Source organism: Lipophrys pholis (assembly GCF_963383615.2).
Source record: "Lipophrys pholis genome assembly, chromosome: 22".
Taxonomy (NCBI): domain Eukaryota; kingdom Metazoa; phylum Chordata; class Actinopteri; order Blenniiformes; family Blenniidae; genus Lipophrys; species Lipophrys pholis.
Window position 1 is genome coordinate 2,726,128 of NC_137644.1, and position 10,077 is coordinate 2,736,204.

The 10,077-nt window shown below is 48.3% G+C and overlaps 1 protein-coding gene across 8 annotated transcripts; it reads left to right on the top strand.

Moving 5' to 3' along the window:
• Positions 1 to 410: 410 nt before the first annotated feature.
• proser2 (proline and serine rich 2) lies at positions 411 to 9,778 on the top strand. 8 transcript variants are annotated; one of them, XR_013936486.1, is made up of 5 exons: positions 411 to 493; positions 2,769 to 2,882; positions 4,144 to 4,384; positions 5,373 to 8,164; positions 8,207 to 9,778. XR_013936486.1 is itself a non-coding variant. In XM_080492152.1 (4 exons), the coding sequence occupies exons 2-4, from the start codon at positions 2,805 to 2,807 to the stop codon at positions 6,788 to 6,790; spliced, it is 1,737 nt and encodes a 578-aa protein (XP_080348278.1). In that variant the 5' UTR covers positions 411 to 493; positions 2,769 to 2,804; the 3' UTR covers positions 6,791 to 9,778. The 8 variants fall into 8 exon arrangements, 5 of the variants coding, with proteins under 5 accessions (XP_080348278.1, XP_080348279.1, XP_080348281.1 ...); XR_013936487.1 differs by having other exon boundaries at positions 5,373 to 8,021; positions 8,165 to 9,778; XR_013936488.1 differs by having other exon boundaries at positions 5,373 to 8,021.
• Positions 9,779 to 10,077: the final 299 nt, after the last annotated feature.

Consider the following 10,077-nt stretch of genomic DNA (forward strand, 5'->3'; position numbering starts at 1 on the left):
ACTCTGTTTCAGTAGAAACTGTCCCTGGTTCACACTGTGACTCTGTTTCAGTAGAAACTGTCCCAGGTTCACACTGTGACTCTGTTTCAGTAGAAACTGTCCCTGGTTCACACTGTGACTCTGTTTCAGTAGAACCCAGTCAAGAGCAACAAGGAGACAAAGCTAAAATGTCCCACTGTTCTTGAACCCGTCCCAATTGAAATCTAAAGGTGTGCAACGCCCACAACTCACACACACACACACACACACACACACACACACACACACACACACACACACACACACACACACACACACACACACACACACACACACACACACACACACACACACGCAGTGGGCGGAGTCAGTGCTCGTGGTAAAAAGGAGCGCCCCGCCCAGCAGCTCTTTACGCAGCAGCAGCAGCACGAGAGGAAAACACGTCTTTTAATGAAAACCGGGGGATTACTCGCCGCTGCTCGTTACTTTTGAAGGAACTTTACCGTCATGATGGGTGAGTACTGACAGGAAAAGTAACTTCTTCTTCTTTAAGAAACATGACGATTGGTTATGAAACATTTAAAAAAAGTTTTACTTCCATTTGATTTAGTTTAACTGAAAGTACCGCCTGACTTTATCTAACTGGATTATATATTTAATTTAGTCTACCTGGATTATATATTTAATTTAGTCTACCTGGATTTTATATTTTACTTTACCTGGATTATATATTTAACTTTGTCTACCTGGATTATATATTTTACTTTATCTACCTGATTATATATTTAACTTTATTCACTTGGATTATATATTTAACTTTATCTACCTGGATTATATATTGTACTTTACCTGGATTATATATTTAACTTTATCTACCTAGATTATATATTCAATTTTATTCACTTGGATTATATATTTAACTTTATCTACCTCATTATATATTTTACTTTACCTGGAGTATATATTTAATTTTGTCTACCTGGATTATATATTTTACTTTATCTACCTGGATTATATATTCAATTTTACCTACCTGGATTGTGTATTTAACTTTACCTGGATTCTATATTTTACTTTACATACCTGGATTATATATTTTACTTTACCTGGTTTATATATTTAACTCCAGATTATGTAATCTGTTTGATGAAAAGAGAAATAATCCTAGAAATGTTAAGAGTATGTCAGTAATCTGATTACATCACAAACAGGATATAAACTTATTTAGTTTTTTAGTTGTTTGGTCTCTGGAGAACCAGGGTCCAGACCTGGAGAACCAGACTTGAAGAACCAGAGTCCACACCTGGAGAACCAGAGTCCAGCCCTGGAGAACCAGGGTCCAGACCTGGAGAACCAGACTTGAAGAACCAGAGTCCACACCTGGAGAACCAGAGTCCAGACTTGGAGAACTAGACCTGGAGAACCAGGGTCCAAACCTGGAGAACCAGCCCTGGAGAACCAGAGTCCAGACCTGGACAACCAGGGTCCAGACTTTAACCTGGAACAGTTTTAGATCAACCAACATAATTCATAGATTAAACACAAGACGATTGATTGATTGATTGATTGATTGATTGATTGATTGATTGATTGATTGATTGACGGGTCGTCGAGGAGATTGAAGCCAAACTGAGGCCACGTTAAACGTACCCGGGTTTTTACAACCGAGTCATTTCATTTACACAGACCCGAATGTCCACCTGGTTCAGAGCTGCTATGAGCGGCCAGACCTGTAGGGGGCAGTGTCACGAGAAGCATGAAGCCTTGAGAGCCAATCAAGGTCCTGGAAAAAACACCACGTCATGAATGGCACTCGTTACTTCCTGTTCTTTCAGCGAAACAGTTAGTTTGTTTGGAGCGATAAAGAGGCGGAGCTCCGTCTGAATGCGGCGGCAGAATAAAACGTAAAATGTGAAACCAAACAGCTTCACTGGGTCGTCTTCGTCAAGGTCAAACCAGAAACACGAGTCACTCAGTGACAACGTCTCATATTGTGACGTGAAGCTCCGCCTCCCAAACGGAGACAGAGCTTCTAAATCTCCACGGTGGGCGGAGTTTTCAGGAATCATCGTTTAGAGAGAGAGAGATAGAGAGAGAGAGAGAGAGAGAGAGCAGGTGAAACAGGAATCTCACCTGAAGGTTTCGGTGTCAGCAGCTCGTTTCAATACTTCAGGGTGAACCTGTTGATCAGGTTGATCAGCAGCACGTCACGTCACAACACACACACACACACACACACACACACACACACACACACACACACACACACAGTTTCAGAGTTTACAGTGATGATCAGGAGAAACGTTTTTCGTTTTTGAAAGTGTGGGACCGCTCGACCCCACCCCCACCCCCACCCCCAGTCATGTCAGTTGTTCACTGTCAGGTCAGTAGTTCACTGTCAGGTCTGTAGTTCACTTTCAGGTCAGTAGTTCACTTTCAATTTGGTTGTTCACTGTCAGGTCAGTAGTTCACTGTCAGGTCTGTAGTTCACTATCATATCAGTAGTTCATTGGCAGGTTGGTAGTTCACTGTCAGGTCAGTAGTTCACTTTCAGGTCAGTAGTTCACTTTCAATTTGGTTGTTCACTGTCAGGTCAGTAGTTTACTGTCAGGTCTGTAGTTCACTTTCAGGTTGGTAGTTCACTATCATGTCAGTAGTTCACTGTCAAGTCAGCAGTTAATGTTTGAGAATCAGTTTGAGAAAATCGGATGTTTGTTTTATTACATTTTATGAGAAAACTCCACCTACTTGTGTCTCGTCCCTCCACTAACGAACGCCGGCGCCACCAGAAGTCCGAATGTCGGCCGACCTGTGACGCCGTCGTCATGGACGTCCGTCTGCAGAACTCGCAGCTCCGCTACGCCATCAACGGGGGCGCCACCGGTCCCAACGCCAGGCTGGGTGTGAGTATCAAAGCTTGTGTCTTTCTCCCACTGCACAGTGACCTCTAGTGGTGACGACCAAACTGCACCTCTGTTACACTGATTGATTCACCCCGCCCCACCAGGAGTCCCAGGCCCCCGGTGAGTCCCGCAGCCTGGTGGTCTGTCTTCAATCGGTGACCCCAGTAGTTCTGGGAGTGAAACAGCAGTGGTTGTTACCAGATGTGTCAGGCCCCGCCTACATGAGCCAACGCCATCTTTTTTCGCCGTGGCGTTCTAAACTAAAACAATTCTGCTAACACGTCACTATGAACTGAGCCTAAGGACATGTAGTACATATGCCAGGCCTTTTAGGGGCGCTGTGACTCACTAAATAAACCAAAAACGCAGAAGAAGACGTGGAGCACATAGAAATTTAGAAGTAGACTCCTGCTCATAGAGCTTCCTTAGAACTCTGAGTTTGATTGTGGTTAATAGATGACATCGCAGGGAGAAGGGGGGGGGGCATCATCAAGTCCAAAATACCAGAGAGTATCAGAGTACCAGAAAGTATTAGAGAGTAACAAAATACCTGAAAGTATCAGAGAGTATTAAGCCGCTGTTCCACCGCGCAGTACGTTGCGGAGCGGGAGGTTACGGTACGGCAAAGCGCCCCCAGGACCAACTCTGTCTCACGGTCCCACCACAGAAAGTACGACAAAAACGTAGGCGGGGCTGTGAACGACTCGGAGAACGTACAGCGGAGAACATGGAAGCGGCCGGCAGCCGTCCGAGTCGTTCTCTGTGACTCATATTAAACTTTCTCATTGTGAACAGCAACGTCCAGCTCCTGGTGAATCTCCTCCTGTTCCTGAGAGGAACGTCTGTGTCTCGTTAAACGACCGCGATGTTGTGTCGCGCGCCGACGTTTCAGTAAACCAGTTAACAAATCGTATGTAAACAACAACGAAGGTTTACGGTCGATGAAATGATTAAATATTGTGGGCAAGTCGAGTGACGATCGTCACGACCAATCAGCAGACGTATGCAAAGTGCGGTTCCTTGGTGCTAGGTACCTCAACGGAGGGTTAGCGGAAAATCGTAGCCGGCGGTCGCGGGTTCTTAATGTACCATCCACAACTTTTCAATCGGACCGCGCGAAAACCCGTCCCGCCCCGCAACGCTCCGCGACAGAAGGTGCGGTGGAACAGCGCCTTTAGAGTACCAGAAAATATCAGAAAGTATTAGAGAGTACCAGAGTAACAGACAGTACAGTGTGAAGTAATCCTGGCTCCGCCCCCAGCAGGACGACTCCCTCCACTTCCTGACCCCAGAGGAGAAGGACTGCCTCCAGTTCTTTGAGAACACCATCGACTCGCTGGAAGAAAGTCTGGACGACGCCCCCCGGAGGCGGGCCGGAGCCCGTACCGACAGCCGCCCCCCCGTGGAGGAGATGGACAGACCCCCCAGTAAAGACCAGGACATCATCGACCTGGTCCGGCCAGACCCGGACCTGGTGCTGACCAGAGACCACTTCAGTCCAGGTGGAGCTCCGCAGGGTTTTGACTGAGAACTGGTCTCGTTTATCCAGCAGAACCTCGAGCAAACTGGTTCCTCCTTTCATCTCTCGTGACTTCGATCATTCAGCTGTGACTCCGAGTCCAGAGGTCCAGGGGTCCAGAGGTCCAGAACTTCAGAGGACTAGAGGTCCAGAGGTTCAGAGGACTAGAGATCCAGAGATTCAGAGGACTAGAGGTCCAGAGGACAAGAGGTCCAGAGATTCAGAGGACTAAAGGTTCAGAGGTCAGGAGGACTAAAGGTTCAGATGAATTGAGGTTAAGAGGACTAGCAGTCCAGAGGACTAGAGGTTCAGAGGACTCTCTAGAGGACAAGAGGTTTAGAGGACTAGAGATCCAGAGATTCAGAGGAATAAAGGTCCAGAGGTCAAGAGGACTAAAGATTCAGAGGACTAAAGGTTCAGAGGACTAGATGGTCAGAGGACTAGCTGGTCAGAGGACTACAGGTTCAGAGGACTACAGGTTCAGAGTTTAAGAGGACTAGAGATTCGGAGGACTAGAGGTTCAGAGGTCCAGAGGACTAGAGGTCCAGAAGTTCAGAGGACTAGAAGTTCAGAGGTCCAGAGGACTAGAGGTCCTAAGGACTAGAGGTTCAGAGTTTCAGAGGACTAGAGGATCAGAGGTCCAGAAGACTAGAGCTTCAGAAGTCCAGAGGACTAGAGGATCAGAGGACTAGAGGATCAGAGGACTAGAAATTCTGCCACAAAGTCACTTCAATGTTCATAATCATTCACGTTTCCCATCAAAAAGTCTTAAATAAAATTGTCTTACTGCAGCAACACTTAGTGAAGGAAAACCTTTGTTGGATCGTTAAACTTCAGACTTGATCAAATGTTTCCTGGATTTTTTTTAAAAAGCTTCAAACACGAGTTTGTCTCTCGTCGACATTAAACACAAATTCAGCAGTGAAGACATTTTGTCACTTTCATGACCATTTGTCTCGTTCTCCGTTCAGATTTCCAGAGTCTGATGCCGAACCCTGACAGCCACTTCGAGATCCGGCCCAGACGGGATCCGGACGGCCTGCCTTCAGACTACGACCCCCCCTACACCATGGACCCCCAGGCTTATCACCCCCCCGGTTGCATCCCCACCCCCGTTCTGATTGCCCAGAAGATTGCAGAGAACCGCAGCGGCGGGCCCTCCAACGTCGACACGTCTTCTGTCCTTCGTCGTCTGAGCCTGGAATCTGAGAAACCGCAGAGCTTGGGCACCGACCCTCCGGTCAGACCCGGCCCCCCCACCTCGGCCAAGCCCACCCGGCTGCCGTCCAACATCAGCCTGGTCTTCAACAACAGGGACTACCAGACCCAGTCCCTGGCCAACGTCAACATTCAAGAGAGGCGGGCACAGATGCTGGCGAACCTGTCGGGTTCGACCCACCCTCTGCTGCAGGACAACGCTCTGTCGGCGGCCGAGAAGACCCGGAACTCCCCGACTCGCAGCATCTCCTTCAGGGACCCCACACCCGATAAATCCAGGATGGAAGCTTTGTCCATGCTGGGTCTCAACAGGAACCGAGCCATGTCCGGGGGTCCCACGCTCTTCGACGACCCTGATGGCAACACCATGAAACTCTCTTATGGTGCAGATGCTGGTGCCAAATATGCTGATCCCAGTTCTGCCCTGACCACTGAAATCCCGGCTCCGCCTCTCAGCCACGCCCACTTTGACAGAAAAGTAGAGGTTCTGCGTAGTGATTCTCGAAGAAGCTACGAAGAAGGAAACCCCCAAAAGAGTCCTTCACCTAGCTCAGTGCCCCAGACAAGCTACCTTCCTCCTCTGGATAAGCCCACCGTTCCCCCCCCACCAGAGGTCACCTCCATCGAGCTCAACAGCTACGGTGGGAAGTCCATCGTGGTCAACCCGTCTGTGAGCTCCCGGAACGAGCCTCCATTATCTCCACCCACCCCTGAACACAGACGCGGGTCCAGCCCCACCGAGCTAAGTTCCTACGGTGGAAGGTCCAGGGTGGCGCCCCCCCCAGTGGCCATGAGCAGGAGCGACCTCCCCGACATCCTCAGCTCCCACATCGACAAGAGCCCCCGGGACCCGCCATCGGTGGAGTTCAACAGCTACGGCGGAAAGAGCCTGAACATCAACCCCCCCGCCGGCTTTGGGAGCCGTCACTCGGACACCCCCGCCAGCAGTTGTAAAGCCCCACCCCCAACCCCGGCACCAAGACCCGCTCGGCAGTCTCACCACGCTGATGCGACTCAGAAGCTGCCGGCATCCCGGGCCTTATCGCCCGACCACAGGCGCAAAGCCAACCTGTTCCGCCCCCAGTCCATCACCGTGGAGTTCAACGGGCAGGGACCGACAGACGAGTCCCGCAAAGCAGCGCTGAGGAAACTGGGCCTGCTGAAGGAATGAATGTGGAGTCGGGTGACACCGCCGGTGGAGACACTCGCCCATCAGGACACTCGCCCATTAGGACACTTTATCACCGACAGACATGCACCAGAAGCTTCCTGCTTCCTGCTGCTGGTTCCTCCAGGGTCCAGGAGACACCCGTAGCTTCCTGTCCAGACTCTGCAGGACTTTTCTATCTGAGGCGTCTCGTCTCACCGACTTGGCTTCATCTGGTTTCCAGAAGGACATGAACTGAACAAATTTCTACTTTCATATTAAAAAGACTCTTTAACCTTCGGTAGCTGGGGGTTGTGGTTTTCAGAGATTGATGTGAGAAGTTTCACGGTCCAGAACTGAATAAGGTCCGCTGATCCAGCAGGTAAAACCACTCCGTCACCCTGACGACAAACAAACAGCTCAACAACCAGTCAGTTCAGTAACGTGATCCACCGACAGGACCTTGAGACTTTGAGGTCATGGTCTCCATGTGGACTGAAGGGTTCAGGATGTGACCAGATCTGCCTGTGCTGGTTGGAAATTCTGTCTCACCAAAGTTTCCATTTGCTTCCTGCCTGATCGAACCTAGACGCCATCAGAACCCACCAAGAGTCACCAGAACCCACTAAGAGTCACCAGAACCCACCAAGAGCAACCAAGTTTCAGAGAGGAACAAACTGCTCCGACTGAGATCCTGGAAGCAGACCAGGCCTTCAGACCACCATGACAACGTGACTGGTAGTTTGTATGGTGACTCTGGTAGTTTGTACGGTGACTCTTGTAGTTTGTACGGTGACTCTGGTACTTTGTACAGTGACTCTGGTACTTTGTATGGTGACTCTGGTAATTTGTACAGTGACTCTGGTACTTTGTATGGTTACTCTGGTACTTTTTATGGTGACTCTGGTACTTTTTACAGTGACTCTGGTACTTTGTATGGTGACTCTGGTAGTTTGTGTGGTGACTGGTAGTTTGTACGGTGACTCTAGTAGTTTGTACGGTGACTCTGGTACTTTGTACGATGACTCAGGTAGTTTGTATGGTGACTCTGGTACTTTGTACGATGACTCAGGTAGTTTGTATGGTGACTCTGGTAGTTTGTATGGTGACTGGTAGTTTGTACGGTGACTCTGGTACTTTGTACGATGACTCAGGTAGTTTCTATGGTGATTGGTAGTTTGTATGGTGACTCTGGTAGTTTGTCTGGTGACTCTGGTAGTTTATACAGTGACTGGTACTTTGTACGATGACTCAGGTAGTTTGTATGGTGACTCTGGTAGTTTGTATGGTGACTGGTAGTTTGTACGGTGACTCTGGTACTTTGTACGATGACTCAGGTAGTTTGTATGGTGACTGGTAGTTTGTACGGTGACTCTGGTACTTTGTACGATGACTCAGGTAGTTTGTATGGTGACTCTGGTACTTTGTACGATGACTCAGGTAGTTTCTATGGTGATTGGCAGTTTGTATGTTGACCTTGGTAGTTTGTACGGTGACTCTGGTACTTTGTACAGTGACTCTGGTACTCCTCTGTCAGCAGACGTGTGATTGGTCACCAGCAGGTTTGTGGGCTGGAGGATTCAGAAGTTTGAGGCACTTTGAGAAGCGCTGCAGCGACGAGGCGTTCAGGACTTCTGTAAATCTCGTGCTGGCTGGTGTCGAGGAGCTGCAGGATATTTTCACTCCTAGACCAGGAGGGGCTGCAGCTGCAGGATATTTTTAGTCCCAGACCCGACCACAGCCTGCAGGGCGGTTTGAGGGCTGAACTACCACTTCATCACTTCACCATGTCTTCACAGCGAAACTCCAAACACCAGACTTCAGAAACCAGATCCCATCCAGCCTGAGAGCTTCTGACGGCTGTGTGTGTGTGTGTGTGTGTGTGTGTGTGTGTGTGTGTGTGTGTGTGTGTGTGTGTGTGTGTGTGTGTGTGTGTGTGTGTGTGTGTGTGTGTGTGTGTGTGCGTGGTGACTCCGGTCCCCTGTAGTCCACCTACAGTAACTTGAAGTACATTTTGTTGACGACTCCGGTCCTCTGTAGTACAGCTACAGTATTTGAAGTATGCGACGGTGCAACGTTCAGCGTAGCGACTCGTTGTTCCAACAAACTGACACGAACAGCTCAACTGGTTTGGACTGCAGTGGAGAACGTTGGTGGAACTCGAGGAGACGTTTCCGGGGTAATGCTGCTCGTCGCCTCACAGCAGTCGCGGAAACACGACGTTGGTATCAAGCGCTAACATCAAGTTTGCTGCTAAAATGTAATCACAGACCAACACAGTTAGCGTTATGCTCATGTGTTAGCATTATGCTCATGTGTTAGCATTATGCTCCTGTGTTAGCATTATGCTCATGTGTTAGCGTTATGTTCATGTGTTAGCATTATGCTCATGTGTTAGCGTTACACTTGTGTTAGCATTATGCTCATGTTTTAGCATTATGCTCATGTGTTAGCATGATGCTTCTGTGTTAGCATTATGCTCATGTGTTAGCATTATGTTTGCATAACTGATTATTTAAAAACTCAGTACTAGCCCTGAAGCTAGCAGAGTACTGCTAACCTCATGATAGCCAGGCGAACTGTTAGCATCCCAGCTAACACAGTTAGCGACCTTCTTCTGTCTGATTATGATGGTAAAGTTCAGTAAAAGAATCTTCAGATTTTGATTTAAATGTTTCGTGGTGACGTTGTTTCTTTGGGTTTTAACTTAAATCACAGAAGCGTTTTATTGTGGCGCTTGAGGAATTTGCATGTCCCTGTGCTTCCTGAACGTCTGTCCTCACACTGCAGCCAGAGTTCTTACTGATGCTAACTTGTGTGAACATGGTTTCCTGCTTGTTTGTCCAGGTCAGGGTCTGGGTCCGGGTCCAGGTTAGGGTCTGGGTCCGGGTTAGGATCAGGATCAGATGTGCTGAACGGGAACTTTGGTGAAAACTTCTTCTATGTCTTTTTTCTGCTTCTTGTGACAAACGGTAACTTCTCGTTACTCAATAAACAACAAAATACAAAACCGATGTTTGTCTCCGTGAGTTTCTTCCTGAGTCATCAATAAGATGGTGAGGCTGGTGTCAAATAACCAACAGAAGCCAATTATTTCACTTCAGCTTCACACACCCAGATAAAAAAGTTTTCACCTGGTGGACTGGAATTCACTGTAACCGAGAACAGAGGCTGGTGTCAAATTACACACCGTGGTCAAATAAACTGGAAAAAATACTTCAAGTTTTTCTGACTGTTCAGGTTGGACAGATGATGTCAGATACTGAGGCTGGTGTCAAATTACACACACGACATTTATGTGCATCAAAATG